Source organism: Maniola jurtina, chromosome 21, assembly GCF_905333055.1.
Source record: "Maniola jurtina chromosome 21, ilManJurt1.1, whole genome shotgun sequence".
Lineage (NCBI taxonomy): Eukaryota > Metazoa > Arthropoda > Insecta > Lepidoptera > Nymphalidae > Maniola > Maniola jurtina.
The window spans coordinates 2,496,207-2,515,513 of NC_060049.1; the positions used below are offsets into that span (position 1 = coordinate 2,496,207).

General features: G+C 36.7%; 1 protein-coding gene across 7 annotated transcripts in view; it reads right to left on the reverse strand.

Moving 5' to 3' along the window:
- The window catches only part of LOC123876449 (protein kinase C and casein kinase substrate in neurons protein 1), a 107,067-nt gene that overhangs the window by 28,827 nt on the left and 58,933 nt on the right, over positions 1 to 19,307 (reverse strand). For all 7 annotated transcript variants that reach the window (XM_045922711.1, XM_045922712.1, XM_045922713.1 and 4 more), the window contains one exon: positions 6,233 to 6,421. In XM_045922711.1, the coding sequence (XP_045778667.1) occupies positions 6,233 to 6,421 (189 nt within the window). The remainder of the gene's footprint in view (positions 1 to 6,232; positions 6,422 to 19,307) is intronic.

A 19,307-nucleotide genomic window follows, 5' to 3' on the forward strand; every position in this document is an offset into this window, starting at 1 on the left:
GACCTTTACAGGAATGGCTACTACAAACAAGAATTTATTAATACAAGTAGCATTTTCTCATACCTTGACGACCAGTGCTTGACAATAATGCGATTTTTGTTCGCAATACCTGTTCTATACATTTAATTCAATGTTTTTCTTTATATACCAATCTAAGCAATCCAAACTATATTTATAGCGATTTGCGACATTAAACTTGACATTTGAATAAAGAACCGTTTTACTTTGAAGAAGTGAATATCATAAAATGCACTTAGATTTTTGTGTTAACATAAGAATCGTAATTGGGCTCACATTTTTGGGATCTATCATTGACTGATAGGATACACATGATCAGTTATGGGTAAATAAATGATTTTATGCTATTACAAATTTTTAGCTGTTTCAAGGCAGTCGTAGGACTCGTAGGTACATGTAACTATACGGAAGCTGTATATAGGAACTTAATAACTAACCAGTGAATGTATACCTTGTTGTGTAAATTTTGAAAGAAGTTAATAGTGCTTACAAAACGATAAGAAAGTACTTTGATCAACTCTCAGGCTCTTACTCTTACTGACATACCTCGACAATTAGTAAGTAATACCTAGCTACTTTTGAATACCTATGTTGTTCTTCACATTCAATCCGATAAAGCAGGAGTACCTAATAACTGCGTTTTCTTTTATCTCGACAATTTAGCCAATGCCTTTGCTACCTGATGTTATTTAATTCAAATATTCAATAAGTCCTCATGTCCCGTTTTAGTATGAAACTCGTTGGCCACCTCAACGCTCGTAAAGACATTCCCACACGTTTGATCACGTAGTATTCGACGCCGATGACTCCTGCCACCAGTGAACACCTCTTTAAACCTTCCTAAGTAATTATTGATACTTACATACCTACTTTTGCTTTATCTTTGTCAATACATTTTGAAATAATCATACATCAACAATTCAACACATATACAACACACAATTCACAATACATTGTACGTCAATACATAAATTAATACATAAATACATATAAAAATCGGTCGGGTGCGAGTCGGACCCGCATTCGAAGGGTTCCGTACCGACAAGAAATAACACTTTATTTTTTTATCATGGCGGCTATTTTAAATCTTTATTATTTGTTGTTATAGCCGCTATAGAAATACATACCTATCCTGTAAAAATCTCAACTTTCTAGCTCTTACGGTTCACGATATACAACCCGCTGACAGACAGACAGACAGACAGACAGACAGACAGACAGACAGACAGACAGACAGACAGACAGACGGACGGACGGACGTTATTGTTCAGAAAGCTATTATGACGTAGACAACTGCTAAGAAGGACTTAGGAGTTGAAAATTCAGCTTCTAAACGGTAAAATAGAGGTTTGAAAAGTATGTAGTCCACGCGGACGAAGTCACGTGCATAAGCTAGTTAAGCTATAAACACAGAGTCATCATACAAGACAGATTAGAAGTAGTATAATAAAGTCGACGGACGGTGGGAAAACTCAGTTAAAAGGGGGCCACGTAACTCATTGGAAGTGTCACGCACTCGATATTACTACTGGTGGTACGAATCTGGTATTTCCCATCAGATTTTCATCGTATCGTCACGTTTATGGGTTCTCACGGTGTGTGATACCATAAACCACTTTGTATATCCCAATTTGAGACACCAGATCAGCTTCTCCCAATCCGTACTTAATACTTACTCGTGAAAGTATGCACCTATGACTTTTTTTTTTAATTTACAGACTAGCGCTTGGCTGCAATCAGACCTGCTGGCAAGTGTTGATGCAGCCTAAGATGGAGCGCGCTTGCCTAGAAGATGCCTATTCACTCTTGATATGAAGGTACACAAATTAAAAGGGAGTCGACTCATGAGAATCCACCATTCAGCTGATCGGATATAATATTGTCTGCAACGTGTGGACTACACGTAATGAATCTAAATCCCTACCCATTGATAGATGCAATTTGTTCTTTGTTGGTTTGTCCTTCAATCACGCCGCAAGAAGCAACGGATAGGCGTGATATTTTGCATGGAGTTAGTTTAGATTAGTTAAAGACCTGAGGAGGGACAACTACATTTTATCCCGGAAAATAAAAAACTAATTCTACAAAGACAAAATCACGGGCATCATCCACTGAAAATATAAAATTACAAGAAAGAAACATAATCCGTTCGAAACTCTTACATCCTCAACTCCCTGTATACGGGTATATCATCAGAAAACTTGCCTCGCAAGTAATTAAGTTAAGTGAAGTTAGATCGTTCGCCCACGCTTCAAAGTCGATTTCACTCGTTCAAACTGAATTCCAAGTTCGCGAGTTAAGAGTTCTTGCCAGTCTGATGTTATTAGGTAGGTAGTTATAAGTGGCAATGGGCAGGGCACATATTCGTTCGAAAAATTGATTGACGTTGGGGTCCCAAGATGCTGGAATATCGACCTCGCACCGGAAAACGCAGCGTCGGAAGACCCTCCCACTAGGTAGACGGACTACATTGAGGGCGAGTCGCAGGAAGCCAATGGGCATGCAAGACGGTGGGGTGTTAAAGTCCCTACAAGAGACCTATGTCCAGCAGTGGACGCCTATCGGTTGTTGATGATGATACGTTTCTATTAGGGACCTGGGGTGGAGAAGACAAGACGATGACCTAGTCAAGAAGTTCGAATCCTGGTTAGGCAATTCTGAGTCTTCTATCTCAAAGTGCAGGAATGGCGACCTCATACTGGAAAGCGCTATGTTGGCAGCAGTGTCTGTCTTCTCAACTCAAACATCCTGAGCTGGACGAAAGTCTCTTGCACTGCAGGGATCTTCAGAGAGCACGGTTCTAGAATGAACTGCGTTGATTTTTAAAAAAAAAGAATATTAGCCATGCTAATCATGACTAACACTCCCCTTTCCCCTCCAATTAAGCGTAAAGCTTGTGCCAGGAGTGGGGACGACAGTAGTGCAATGGGTGGGGTTTGAACCGCCGACCTTTCGGAATTCAGTCCGTTCCTCAACCGTTGAGCTATCGAGGCTCTAGGATTGCGTAAAAGTAAACTAAAGGAAAGGAAAGAAAATTTCTAAAGGAAAGGAAAGGCAGCGCGGACTCGCCCTTAAAGTTTAGGTACTTGAGGTAATGGTCCAATAATAAATCTACTGATGTTAATAATTGTTATACAAGTGTTATATAATTAAGAGAAGAGATGTCAAGGATATCACGCTATTGGCTTCATAAAACTATCATGTAAATAAGGTGCATATTTGCGTGCTCGTCAAAAAGATCATCCAAAGCAATTAACTTAATGCTAAGTGGTATTTAATTATGGAAACTTCAACCGTAATGCCTACGGAACGGCGCTCCATGGGGGTCAGGGGCGCAGAGACGATTATGGCGTGACTGTTACTGCTTTTAAATGGTTATTGTATTTCTTTATGGCTCATTAGGTATTAGAATTGTTTCTTAGATATAAACTTAAGGATGCAATGATGTCGGATAGAAATAGGAGTTACTTTGCTAAAAACCATGACAACCCATCCTAAAGTCCATGATAATAACTACAAAGTCCGATTACCGCCATAAGGTTGCCGGGTAATCGGTATTTGATAGGATACGAGCTGATGCACGCGACTTCGCCCGCGTGGAACAACGTTTTTTAAAAATCCCGCGTAAACTCTATGATTTATAAGTATAAGTATAAATTGTTTGTATGTGTGAATGTTTGTTACCTACTCTTTCAAGAAAAAACTACTAGACGGATTTGGCTGGAATTTAGAACGGAAATAGATTATACCCTGGATTAACACATAGGCTACTTTTTATCCCGGAATATCAAAGAGTTCCGACGGGATTTAAAAAAACCTATATCCACGGCAAACGAAGTCGCGGGCATCAGATAGTTTTCAATAAATCCGATCAAGCACTGACAATCTATTACAAAATCGGCTTAACCCGTATCCGTTTTCGTGTCCTATTTCGGCTACACATACACGCCAATCTGGATGAGTCCCGAAAATAAAGCACTTCTGGCGGGTACGTCACTACGCCTACAGCTATTTCGACGAGTTCAACACTTTCCTATGTAAATATTGAGTCTATATACTTCACTATATGTAATTTTTTTTTTAAATTATATAGACTAGCGCTTGGCTGCAATCAGACCTGCTAGCAAGTGATGATGCAGCTTAAGATGGAGCGCGCTTGCCTAGAAGTTGCCTATTCACTCTTGACTTGAAGGTACCCATATTATAGGTGGAAGGGAAAACTTCTTCTTCGTAATTTGATAATTAATACGGATATTGAACAAGGACTTAGCTATCAGGCGCAAATTCAATCCTCAATAATCGAGTTATGGATATGAGAACTCTCTCTCCTTTTTTATCGCATTTAGAGAATTTATGAATAAGAAAACATGATTATTATCAAGGTGTGGTTTTTTGATAACCAGTATAAAAATGGCAATTGCATTATCCATTTTCTTATCACTAAATAAACACTATCTATGCACTTGTCAATGTGCACATGATAAATCATCGCCGCCCGGCCCACTACTGAACGCGGGTCTCCTCTCAGAATGAGAAGGATTTTGGCCATAGTCCACCACGCAGGCCAAGTGCGATTGGCAGACTTCACGTACCTTTGAGAACATTATGGAGAACTCTCAGGCATGCAGGTTTCCTCACGACGTTTTCCTTCATCGTTAAAGCAAGTGATATATTTTAGGCTAACACCTCTCAGTAGTAATATAATTAGTATTCTGTGGTAGTGGATATAAACAGATACATGAATCTAAATTAGGGAGAGCTGAGTGTGAACAGAGCACTTCGTTAAATTCTCTCGACTGTCGGCACTCGGCGCCGGCCATGCGATAGACCGAACTAACTCGTATATCTAACGCCAAAATACATATGGAGTTAAGTTAAGATACTTTGGGTGTAAGGCAAGTGTTTATAATCAAAAAGTATTCATTAAAAAAAAACTGTACAGAAAAGGGTTTACAAAGCACCGCAAATTAAAAATTTATAACACACCCGACAAGTTTAGGTTACAGTAACTAGAAAAGAGCTGATAACTTTCAAACGGCTGAACCGATTTTCTTGGATTATAGCTAAGAACACTCTCGATCAAGCCACCTTTCAAACAAAAAAAACTAAATTAAAATCGGTTCATTAGTTTAGGAGCTGCGATGCCACAGACAGATACACAAACACACAGATACACACGTCAAACTTATAACACCCCTCCTTTTGGGTTGGGGGTTAAAAAGGAAAAGCTGACTGACTGATCTGTCAACGCACAGCTCAAGCCATGTTTCAGGTCGATCCATCCAGTAGGATAGATCGACCTGAAACATGGCATGCAGGTAGCTATCATGACGCAGCCTTACGCTAAGAAAGTATTTTTGAAAATTCAACCTCTTAGAGGGGGTTTGAAATTTGTAGAAATTAACAAGTTGATGTAGTAGAAAATTTTATCGATTAGGAATACCTAGTTGATGACACGGATAGGTGTCAGTGAATCATAAATGAATACGTCTGTGTGCCTTCTGCCAACCTGCTTCATGCGGAATCGAGCGCCCCAGATTGTGAGGAGCCACGTCATTTAAACCACTTTCGCATTAAACATTTATGGTTCTTATGAAATACTGGTGTTTATCATCACAGCTGAGACTGCTAGATATTAAAACTGATTGTAAGGTTTGAGATTAATTAGTTTTCCAATGGGAAGAAATAAGGGAATGACGTGAAAGGGAGCCGTTGGTAAAGGAGTTACAAAATATGGACTTCGTAAGGATCTTTTCAAGAAATCTAGAATGAAGTAAGACATTTTGTTTGGGTTGGTCCGGAATCCGAATATCGAGGAGGAGGATTCCTAAGACCTAGTAAATCATAATATTATGTTGCATAAATATTATTATTATTGCCCATGTTCTGGCAAAATAAATGATTATAAATAGGGAGTATCCATTGCTATTTAGGAGTGGAAACTACTGATTAGTTCAGTTATTCGTAATTGTTGCAAACCTTCCGATGATCAAGATAAAGATTTTTAATCTGAGAAGTTTCAATTTAAGGACCGAACAGAAAACCAACTTCTTGAACGGTTAATCAGTCTTATAAGATCGCAGGTGAAAACTTCTCAACCGTAACTGAACACTGAACAGCGACATCTAGTTTATTATTTTATAGTTGCTGTATTGTTAATTCGTCATTTTACTCACCTAATAAAGCTACTAGAATATAAAAGGGACTAACTAACCTGGTCTGGACTTAAAGAGCTATCCCCGCTAGCGTTTCGTTCCTGGTTTTGCGCGGTCCGCTCCTGCTTGCACGCCGTGTGGTACTCCAGCCTCGTCCTCTCCACCTTCTGCAGGAACTTGGCCCAGGGCTTCTGCGCTTTCTTGAATGCTTCATCCATTTCCTTGCGCTCTTTTAATTGGATCATTGACTGTGGACAACCAGAAAATAGTACGTTAGATTTCGATTTTCTGGATTGATTTATTCAATTGAATATTGGACTACTGTTAAACACATTTTTAGGTACGAAATCTTATATTATAAATCACATAGCATGAGACCTACCAATATATCCATTTGCATCCTATGCAAATCGATTTATTGGTAACTTAAGCCAAATAGATTTTAAGAATCTAGATTAAATTGCATGGAAATTACATTATCTTGAAAGAGATTTAAATGATTGAAAGTCCATACAATTTAATCTTGACGTTTATTTCGCAAAAGTGGTATTCAACATTATAAGAATTCAACATTTTGGGCCTGAGGAGTTTTTTCAACGGGCTAGCTGTTGGTAATATCAAAAGAACTTGTAAATACCGCAATTATTGTAATTAGATGGATATATGGGACGATTGCTGCAATGATGCATTTCAACCAATAGTCAGAGGGGGTCATCCCTTATCATTATCAGCTCAAGTCTCAATCCATATCCAGCGCACTACTGAGCACGGGTCTCATCTCAGGATGAAAGGGTTAGTCCACCACGCTGACCGATTACCGACGTTTTGACCACTAGGCTGTCACTGCATTTTATTTACTTGTATAGATAAGTCAGTGAAAAATATGAAATCGTAATCCAATATCGGCCTAGATCGAAGAAAATCATTTGAGGGCATTCACTTGAATATTACATTTGTACATATTTTTGTAGTGATTGGGTGTTTTATTGATTACCGACCTAGTTTATTTAGTCAAGGCCTTCAGTTCTTCAACCTTATATTTTCTAGGTATCTAAACGTGCCTTCTTGTTCTAACCCAGATTTGATATGCTACTTATCAGTTTTTAGGTCACCTGACCACACTATTAGTCTACCTATATCTATCTAAATAATTACCTACACTCTTATATTATAAAGAGGTAAAAATTTAAGTTTGGATTTAGAGGGTGGTAAATCTTTGGTACTATAAATTTTATTATGAACTGATTCTGAAAATTCTTTTACTGATAGATAATTACACTATCCCCGAGTGTTATAGGCAATAAATTACATAATTATGCACCGCGGACAAAGTCGCACGCAAAAGTTAGTAGTGTACAAATAGATTGAAAGAGAAACTAACTTGAGACTTGGCAATCGTTGTGATTGGCTGAACTTATGGTATTCTTGTTGCAACAATGCATTGTGACCAATAGTGAGCGAGCGTCAACCAATAAGACGTGATTGCGATCGTGACATTGAAAGAGAAACTAACTTGAGACCTGGCAATCGTTGTGATTGGCTGAATTTATGGTGTTTTTGTTGCAACAATGCATTGTAACCAATAGTGAGCGAGCGTCAACCAATCAGAGGTGATTGCGATCGCGACATTGTAGCTGTCATTCTACCGCAAACGAGCCGTAGGATCAAACGAAGAGTTCCCTCATTCTAATTAACTCTGCCACAGTGCGTCATGCAGGTCGTCGAATGTCAGTAGTGAAACATCCATACCGCTAGAAGATTTATAGCTAACATAATTTCTGTAAACATGTACCATCGTTTGTATACCTAGGCACATAAACACATCAACTATTTTACATTTACATTTAGTTCATACAGCGATTGTAGTCAAATTTATTGTAATGTATTCAACATCACGCCCGCCCAGAGTCTAACATTAACAGTTAAAACCTAGTTCACCTTTAATTATAGACCTTATCACTGTTAAAATAAGGGCTACATTTTACATAAACAAGTGCTGTGTTTAGTGTAATATTTTAGCACTATTTTCACCTTCATAATAATTATAATCTGTACGTTTTCTTGGAATTATTTTGCATACAAACTTCGGAGGTCGGACACGGTATTGAATGCATTATTTTGGGATTCATTTTAAAATAAACTTTCTATTTTATATTTTTTGGACTGGCGTCAAATCTCTTTACGTACTAAAAGTACTGGGACTAAAGGGAGCCCAAACACTGTTTATGTACTTAATACCTACTCAGACATGTTTATGTATGTGTAAAAGAGCCTTAAGAGGGCTCTCTCCGTCACTCGTTTCATACAATCGTAGTTCCAATTTCATTTGAATATTAAGCAACCAACGTCCATGAAATTTTGCAGACATATTCTAGAAAATAATATCTATGTCTGTGGTTTTCCAGATTTCTGTTAAAATATTCGGTTTCAAAATAACGCGGTCTTCAAAATTTTCAAACAAATCTTTGAGCCCCTGTAATTTTAAAACTCCATATTTTTAGAAAAATCTAAAACACCACAGACACAGATATTAGTTTCTAGAATATGTCTGCAAAATTTCATGGACTTTGGTTGCTTAATATTCAAATGAAATTGGAACTACGATTGTATGAAACGAGTGACGGAGAGAGCCCTGTTAAGCTATACTTCTTGAATAGTCACGTACACGTAGCAGATATCCCTCCTTTTATTTGCGACCAAACAGCTTAGTTCTATATTTGGGATAGTCTAGAGTCTAGACTTTGAAGAGAGTCTAGATCGATAAGTTTACTGATCGTAGGATTCATACTCGTAGCAGTGAATAGCTCTATTAGCATGTTTTAATAGCGAAATAAAACACAGGTCAAGTGCGTGTCGGACTCGTAAACGAAGGGTCCCGTACATGATAATATAACACTATGTACCTTTCAATTTTATATCAGGTACTAAGAAAAGATCTCAAAATTCCACCCCTAAGAGGGTTAAATACCTATGGAATTAAAGTTTGGATAACAAACACTTTTCAAGTTTTCATAATTAAAAATTTGCGTTGCGCGTTAAAATTGAAGAAGTACAAGAAATACACAGTTTGTGATTTATGGAAATTCTACCACGGCACAGATTTGCAAAAAATCCACGCGAGCGAAGCGGGGTGGGTCAGTTAGTTTAACATAAGTTGAAAGAAATCAGAGGAAACGGCGTAGTAATAAAATGGGTGCATTACAAAAGAATCTATTATATCATGACATCAGATTAGGCATATAACTAGAACATTATAAGATAGCTGTTCGCAGGCTTGCTGCATATTTATATTCTATTCTATTCAAGTGTGACAAGGTTGTATCCTCCCATATTCACTAATATTTACTGCACGACATGCGCTAAAGTAAAACTTAGGGTTGTCACTTACTTGTCGCTCAATATGTTGTATAATTAACGCGAAAGTGTGTCTGTTTGTTAATGCAATCACGCCGAAAACGGAGCAACGGATTGGCGTGATCTTTTAATGGATATGCGCGGAGAAACCTTGAGACTTGAGAGTGATATAGGCTATTTTTGTCGGAAAATCAAATAGTTCCCACGGGATTTTTAAAATCCTAAAGCCACGCGTATGATTCACGGGCATCAACTAGTAATGAATAATAGAAGAAGAATATAAAGAATAAAAAGTAGAAAAGAATATGAGAGAACCCTTTTTTCAGCACTGCCACTGCTGTAAAAGATTAACAGTATAAATTGATGATTTTCATAGAATCATGATGAATATCAGTTAGGATTAAATTAAATATCTAGATATGAATAGTATTAATAAACCATTCGGTGACAATTTTAAGCTGTGAAAAAAAACTTGTTTTGCATAACATGAGCCAGTATCAATGTTTGTAATCAAACTTTTTGTTGGGCTTTTAGGAATTATACATTATACATCATTTTAGGATGCACTCTAGTAAAAAAAACTAGTCTAGAATTATTATAATAGTGAACAAAAAAAAACATCGGGTTGGCAACCTTAAATTCCACCTGCAGTGGATGCCACGGCAGCAGTCACGTGGGATGAGATAACATCGTGAATATTGATGCGGTAGGTGGTACCGCTTAGCTCTGGCTATAACGTGATCAACCATTTATAACAATACTTCAACAATTTCTAAAGACTGCTTTTTGCTTATTATTTTTTCTTAATGAAGATTAATATTCTGCTATATTATGAAAATATGAACAAACGTTCTGACTCACTCCAATAAATGCTGGGTTGACAGGCTACTTTTCTAAGACTAGAATAATGTAGACTAAGATAGATAGATAGATAGATAGAACACTTTATTGCACACAAAAACACATGTAAAGGAACACAACACAGAAAGAAGAAAACAGAAAAAACAATTGTGTGCAAAGGCGGCCTTATTGCTTGAAGCAATCTCTACAAGGCAACCTTCTACTAAGCTATCCTGTTTGGAAATATCTAGGTAGGTACGACATGATACAGGGACTAGAGAAAGAAGAATTGAGTAGACAATGCATTCCAGTCAAGAGCTGTTAGGGATTTACTGGTTGTAGCGACTAGTTAACAATGCGAACTGGCCACAATCCTATTTGGAAATATCTAGGTAGGTAAAGGCGTCGCATTACCTTCCGCTCAATGAAACGCCATACCCTCATCCTCTTTACGGGAATTGATAGATATGACGTATTCATTCTATACTTCCTCCAAACGAACGAGTTGCAGGAAAAAATATTGCTACACGACAAACCCGTTAGCGAAACAACGATGGCAAATCCGATAAAAAGGAAGTGACGGAAAGGGCAATGGGGCAGAGTAAATAAGTACCCATATCCATACTATAAATGCTAGAGTATGTCTGTCTGCTAGCTTTTCACAGTCCATCTGTTTAACCGTTTTTGACAAAACATGGTACAGAAATAGCTTGTGTCCCAGGTAAGGACATGGCTACTTTTTGTCATTGGTGTTTTTTTTAGGGTTCCGTACCTCAAAAGGAAAAACGGAACCCTTACAGGATCACTTTGTTGTCTGTCTGCCTGTCTGTCTGTCTGTCTGTCAAGAAACCTGTAGGGTACTTCCCGTTGTCCTAGAATCATGTTTGGCAGGTAGGTAGGTCTTATAGCAAATATTATACAGGAATAAATCTGAAAACCGCGAATTTTTGGTAACATCACTAAAAAAAATTTAAAATGTGTTTCAATTTTCAAAATAAGATAACTATACCAAGTGGGGTATCATATGAAAGGGCTTTACCTGTACATTCTAAGACAGATTTTTATTTCTTTTTATGCATAATAGTTTTTGATTTATCGTACAAAATGTTGGAAAAAATACCCGAGTACGGAACCCTCAATGCGCGAGTCTGACTCGCACTTGGCCGGTTTTTTTTCTAAACATTCCGTTCCATTTTTCTTTTGTAAAGGATAAATCGGTAACCTCACGGGACCATCAATCATTTTATTAAAAAATATTGTTGCGCGATTGTGTTGAGGATCAGAATGCGCCCATCAATACGAAAACTGTCAAAAGCAATCTCTTTTGTTGCCAGAGTGGACTGAGCCGCAGAGGAATTTGCGATCTTTAGAAATACATTATGATTCCGGCTCACTACCAAGCACGGGTCTCCTCGCAGAATGAGAAGGGTTTGGCCGTAGTCTACCACGCTGGCCAAGTGCAGATTCGCAGACTTCACGCGTATTTATGCCAGTGATAATTTATCGTCTTTCAGCGCATAGAAAAATCCCACCAAAAACATAATTGTGAAAAAAATCGGCCAAGTTCTTTAGAAAAAATATGATTAACAGTACAATTACGGGACAATTTAAAAACTTTGGGTTTTGAATTTTAATATCACAGATAAAGCCAAGTTAGTAGAACGAGTTTTGCTCGACTTCATGCCCGAACATTCATTATAAACTCTGAAACTCTATGGCGATGACATACTAGCAGTTAATCCTTTAATTCTCAAAGTAAGCAACTACGCTTCAGTTTCGCTGTTTGCTCAATTCATAATCTGTTCACGCTTTCCGCATATTTGAGGCCTTATCGCGGGCGAATTACGCACAAAAATGAGTGCTCTTATCAAAGACAACTACATAATGCTCTATATGACTTCAAAACTTTGTTTAATCTGTACGTAACTAAAACACAAGTGTAAATTAAAAATTTATAACACCCCCGTCAAGAGAAGGGAACTAATAAGTAACCAGAAAAGAGCTGATAACTATCAAACGGCGGAACCGATTACAGTTAAGAACACTCTCGATCAAGCCACCTTTCAAACAAAAAAACTAATTAAAATCGGTTCATTAGTTTAGGTCAGGAGCTACGATGCCACAGACAGATACGCAGATACACAGATAGACACGTCAAACTTATAACACCCCTCTTTTTGGGTCGGGGTTTAAAAATAGTACTAATCTGTTAAATCTGTGTTTAGTAAGTAGTAATATTTACTATAATTTTATTCGGTGTAAAACTATACATGGCACCCGGTAAAAGAATTTTGACCTTGTACCTGCGCAGTGACCGCTTTTTTGTCTACTTAGAGTTAAGAAAACTTCAGCTCTTTGATACAATAATTTATAATCTGTAGTCATAGTAGGCACATGTTTTCCGCATACTAAGCGAATACGCACAAAAATGCGAGCTTGGTATCAACGCCAACTATTTATATTGCTCTTTTGTAAACATTGTATTCTACGCGAGGTTGAACGTATGTAAGTATTTACCTGAGTAAATTTACCCGTTCCATTTTGCTTATAGGTCTTGCGTCGTGTTTTTAGATCAACGTTATTGTTTTTTTTCTTTTAATTTGCTCTACTAACTTTAACGAAATCCGTAGGTACCAGGATTGTTTGTGGGAAGTAGAGTTATTGGACAATAATTTAGAAAACAAGTGTAAATTAAAAATTTTCAACACCCCCGACAAATCATTTTCAAATAAATAATTATGTATATCTAGGCAACGTCCATCTTGACAGCTTGACATTTGTCAATTGACACTTGAATATTATGAACCTAAGGGTTATCTAACCTTCTTTTCTATAAGAAAACTAGAAAATAGCCAAGGAAAATAGCTGATAACTTTTAAACGGCTGAACCAATTTTTTTGGATTATAGCTAAGAACACTTTCGATCAAGCCACCTTTCAAACAAAAAAAACTAAATTAAAATCGGTTCATTCGTTTAGGCGCTACGATGCCACAGACAGATACACAGACACAGATACACAGATACACACGTCAAACTTATAACACCCCTCTTTTTGGGTCGGGGGTTAATAACCTGCGAAATAACATTGCGAATGTTCGAACGGCAGAGCAAAAATTAATTTCATCCATATTTCTCCAAAACTTACCCTTTACAAAAAAACGTGTTTTGATCGAAAAATCGGCAGCACAAAGGTGAAGCCCCAAAGTGGAAGACGTGGGCGAGTTGTTATTATCGCAAAGGTCACCGCCCACCGGCCGAGGTCGCAGTATTTTCACACTTAGCAAAAACGTTGGCAGCCCGTCAGCACGTGACGAGAATTGTGAAAAACTCCACTCTAGGGAGTTCTTTGTTCATCAAATTGGCTTATATGGTTATCAAGTCAAGTTCTAATAGATGGAGACGAAAAAATGTGGGTTTCAATTTTTTCTCATTTCAATTTCAATTTATTTTCGAATTAGGTTAGTAGTTAAGGTGTAACCTTAAATTCATAAATACCTAAAGAAGACCTAAATAATTTAGGTTTATTATTTACTTAAGTTAGGCTAAATTAAATAACTGATGTGAATTTAAAATTGAATTTGAAGCTTATTTGAAGGCATGTTCGTATCTACTATCTATGCATTTGTAACAGAAATTCCTTTCTAAGATAAAATAAAAGATAACTTTTCTTACGTTATCAAAGACGAGTGGCCTCGCTATAGGAGGCGATAAAACCGATTTACAGCCGTACCTTTTGCGAAACATCTCATATCTGCTATACTTAGAATTTAAGATAAGATGTGTACCCGCAACGAAAATGCTTTTACTTAATTTATTTAGATTCAGCGGCTCCATGTCTTTATTTTAATACTTTCTATTTGGGGTGAAAGAGTGAGGGTGAGACAAGAAAGCACTTTGTTCAATGAAAACAAATCATATTTCCTGGCTTTTATGAAAGAGAAAAAAAGTTAACTTACTCGTATTCATTGTGTATAAAAATAAATAATTATTATTTTAAATTAATTTAGGTAAATACTTGCCCTAACAAGTGTAAATTAAAAATTTATAACATCCCCGACGATCCAAAGTATTTGAGTTTTCCAAAACATCATTTTCAAATAAATAATAATTAGGCAACGTCCATCTTGACAGCTTGACATTTGTCTATTGACATAATATTATGAACCTAACGGTTATCTAACCTTCTTTTCTACAAGAAAACTAGAAAAGAGCTGATATCTCTTAAACGGCTGAACCAATTTTTTTAGATTATAGCTAAGAACACTCTCGATCAAGCCACCTTTCAAACAAAAAAAACTAAATTAAAATCGGTTCATTCGTTTAGGCGCTACGATGCCATAGACAGATACACAGATACACAGATACACACGTCAAACTTATAACACCCCTCTTTTTGGGTCGGGGGTTAAAAATATCAAATTCAATACTATTAGATTTTATAAACGATATTTAAAATACAAAAAATAAAGAATTAACCAAATTAAGTAGGTACGAGTTATTACTGTACGTTTTTTATAAGTGAAAACATAGACTCGAGTATTTATTTTCTCAACATCACAATTCTGTTAATAAGTTCAAAGAAAACATGATTAAATAACTAATTAATTAGTTATCACAACAAGTGACCCGAGACAAAAAGAAATAATTAAATCAAATGTTCACCTATAGTTGTGTATGTATGTGTAAAATATGTAATCAGTAATTATGTAACATACCACATTCTTGTTTAACAAACAACTTCACTTGAATCTTATAAATCATGAGTCAAAACGAAAGGTCAAACGTCGATTATAGTAATATGTGTTTAGAAAGCGAGAATGAATAGGAAATAAGATTCCCTACATCCGATTTGATGTAGGGAAAGTAATGAACCGATTTTGATTTAGTTTTTTTTGTTTGAAAGGTGGCTTGATCGAGAGTGTTCTTAGCTATACTTATTACAAGAAAATCGGGTCAGCCGTTTGAAAGTTATCAGCTCTTCTCTAGTTACTGTAACCTTCACTTGTCGGGGGTGTTATAAATTTTTTCACACCATTCGCTCCAGAATGCCTTATTACTGACCTGTTATTCTAAAGGTAACCTAAGTCATTACATTCCTGTGAATTAGCCGGGCAATAATGTTGTATGAAAAGCTCATGGGGCGTAATGTAGCATCCAAAAAGTTTTTAGTTATCAACTAAAAATTAAAAAAAAAAGTTATCAACTATCTCGCTTCGACGTATGATGGTGTCCCTCTCACACGCGCGATTTAAATTTTCTATCTCGCTTTAATGAGTGATGACGTCTCTCTCTTTCACAAACCATAGATTAAAGAATATTGAAAATTTCCTTCAAAACTTATATGCGAAACCTTGTGCGAAACGTTATAATATTAATTTACACTTGTAATGCCTAAGTTTCGTACAAAATTTGAATTTGAACGGGAAAAACTAATAAACAACATTCGATCGTTAGTTACACAGCTTTCTGGAACGTCTGAATTTAGTACGATCTAATCGATTGTAACAAATGCCGATACACACGAGAATTCCAAGAATACGAAACGTAATATAATATAGTATAATAATATGTACGTATTTCTTGTTACTCATTTTCTGATGATTAGTATTGAATGACCAAGTAATGACCTTGCGAATGACGTCTGCCATTATTTTATCGGTGACGAATGCGATTTCTTACACCATTCTACGTTATGATTATTTATTTTGTTTTCCAAACTGTGATTGTGATTAATAAACTTAAATTCGAATTTATTACAATTTAATTCTATCGTGTGTAAACATCCTAAGTGATCATTCGATGACCTTTGCAATTGACTCATGTGATTATTATGATTGGCGGCGAGTCGGTCGCAACTTGGAATGCGGCGTGTTGCGTTGTGATTATTATGTGATCATAAAAATTGTGATCGTATCACACGTTGATTTCGTGTGATTTGTTTACGCTAGTGAATCGTTCGTGATAGGTTAGTGGAGTAATGATCGCGATTGTGATTAATTTAATCATTATACCGTTATAATTATATGGACATTCTGTTTACACTTATGCATCATTGCATGCCTTTGTGCATAATGATTATATTATGATTACTAATATATTAGAGGCGGAATAAACAGGCTTTATGTTTGACAACTAGTCAAATCGGTATCTTTTTATTAAACGTCAAAATACTGGCTCGGTATGCGAGCTTCTATGAAATACTGGCATGTGATGTCACAATGATTTGACGTTCTTTTTTAGTTTCTTCGATAATTTAAAATGGTTGTACAGTTAAAACTTACAAAGGACGTGTATTTTACGTATTTTTGAAGACTCTCATTAATAAAATCACTGAGAAATAATTTATTTTAGGCAAATATTGTATTCGTGGTCACATAAACTCAAACTATTATGTAATGTATACTCAACATCTATGCTGTGTAGATAGACTTGCTATACCTAATCGGTAAGTTGTCTGTGTGTAAGAGCCGATTGTTTCGCTAAGTAACAATAGTCTTCGGTCGTGAGTCAACTTTGATACTAGCGTGATACAGGTGATACAATTATATACGGTTCATCGATATGCTCCATTGTTTTGACGACCTCTGACTTATTCAGGGGACTTCCTGTTGCCTTAAATGAGGGAGGATTTCATTTAAATAGGCTAGTGTTTATTTATATAGCAAGCAAATGTGCAAGTGGGTCATATTATTTTAAGAGGAAGCGCTCATGCGTTGCCACAGCTTTTGAGGAATTTGTTCGTCCGCCGCTTGAATAGCAGAATTTCAAAGCTCAGTTGAACGTGTTTCCTTTAACAGGGCTCTCTCCGTTACTTACTCCATACAATCGTAGTTCCAATTTCATTTGAATATTAAGCAACGGAAGTCCATGAAATTTTGCTGACATATTCTAGAAACTAATATTTGTGCCTGTGGTGTTTTAGATTTTTATAAAAATGTGTAGTTTTAAAATTACAGGGGCTCAAAGATTTGCATGTGAATTTTTAAGACCGCGTAACTTAGAAACCGAATATTTTAACAGAAATCTGGAAAACCACCATAGGTATTAGTTTCTAGAATATGTCTGCAAAATTTCATAGACTTAATATTGACTTAATATTGACTTGCTTAATATTCAAATGAAATTGGAACTACGTTTGTATGGAGCAAGTGACGGAGAGACCTCTCTTGCGAAATATAGGTACATTACGAAATTAGTGGCACGAAATTAGTTTCGCGACATTAATTTCATTACCAATTGCACGTGTGAACGTCTAATTTCGTAATACATGCATTATGAAATTAGACGTTTACACGTGCAACGTGCGACATAGCTCAAAGGATTAGCAAGCTGAAGTGGCAATGGGCAGGTCATGTCTGTCGCAGAACCGACGGCCGATGGGGCAGACGTGTTCTGGAGTGGAGACCGCGTACCAGTGAGCGCAGTGTGGGATTACCTCTAGCCCTCTGGACCGATGACCTCGAAAGCTCTCGACCTCGGCTCTTTGAAAGGGTTATGTCCAATAGTGGACGCATACAAGCCGATGGAATGGACTGCATGTTAAAGCTTTAAGTACCCCTACGCAGCAAAATTTGAAGAAAAATGCCGTCTTAATTATTGGCCTAGAAGAGACTTCGACAACGGCCAGTTAGCCATAAAATCGAACCATCAAGCGAAAGAGAGCATACCTAATTACATAGTCTACATAAGGGTAAGGGACATTACATCCTGTGTATGTGGAGGCACGAGTGAGGTCAGTCGTGACTCGTGACAAACTGACTGACTGACACTTCCTTGGCAGAATCGTTACGGTGACCTATATTTTCACATTTTAAGATTTTCACCTTATGGTTTTGATGTTCGAATTTAAGCTAAGCATTTCTTTGAAAATATTATAAAATAATTAATTAATTTCGTTTCAAACTGCGTATATATGGCCTAATAATGTGATGTATATTGAAGACAGATAGTGGTTTCAACCACCCTACCAGCAAAGCAAATGCCGTGTAGAAACTAACGGAGTATGGGCACAGGTATGGGTTTAATGTAAACTGCCATACCCCTTCCAGGTCAGCCTGCTTTCATCTTATGACTGAATCATCACTTACCACCAGGTGAGATTACAGTCAAGGGCTAACTTGTATCTGAATTTAAAAAAAAAACGGTTACGTGCGAGTCGGACTCGTACACGAAGGGTTCCATACCATCGTACAAGATATACCTAACACCTTTATCTAGAACTCTGCAAATTAATAACGGTCTGCGCCATCTATAAATGTGATTTAGTGAATTAAATTCGTGAACACATTTTAATTTTTTTTTGTATAACCACAAATTCACGGTTTTCGGATTGAATCCTTTACTTGTGCTATAATGCCTACCTACCTGCCAAATTTCACAATTCTAGTTCAACAAGAAATACCCTATAAGTTTTTTTGACAGACACGACAGACGGACAGTCGAACAGACAGACAACTAAGTGATTCTTTAAGGGTTCCGTTTTTTCTTTTGAGTTACGGAACCCTAAAAATTATGAATCAAGATTGACCACACGTCGACCGTTATTTACATACCTCCCTATGTTGCATTCAACTCTGCACCAGGTATTAATTCGACTCATTACAATAAATTAACAATTGAAAGTGACACCGGAAAGCGGTTTTCTATTCAATTTTACATTCAACTCAGTTGGTGTTTGTTTACGCGAAAGCTTAGCTTTGCTTTTTTTTTCTACTTTTACTTTTAGCCTTTATTTATTATTGTGATTATTGCAAATAGTCGGTTACATAACTTCAGTAAACTTTCGCGTTTGTCAATTTGTCAATTTACTTTTTACTTCTAATATTGATTGTTTACAGAAAAAATGCATAATTTCCATATTATGCCCATTAATTTTACCAACTTTTCTTGAGCGAGTTTACTCCTTAGTTACTCATTCTGGTAAACTTATGGATTTTGGG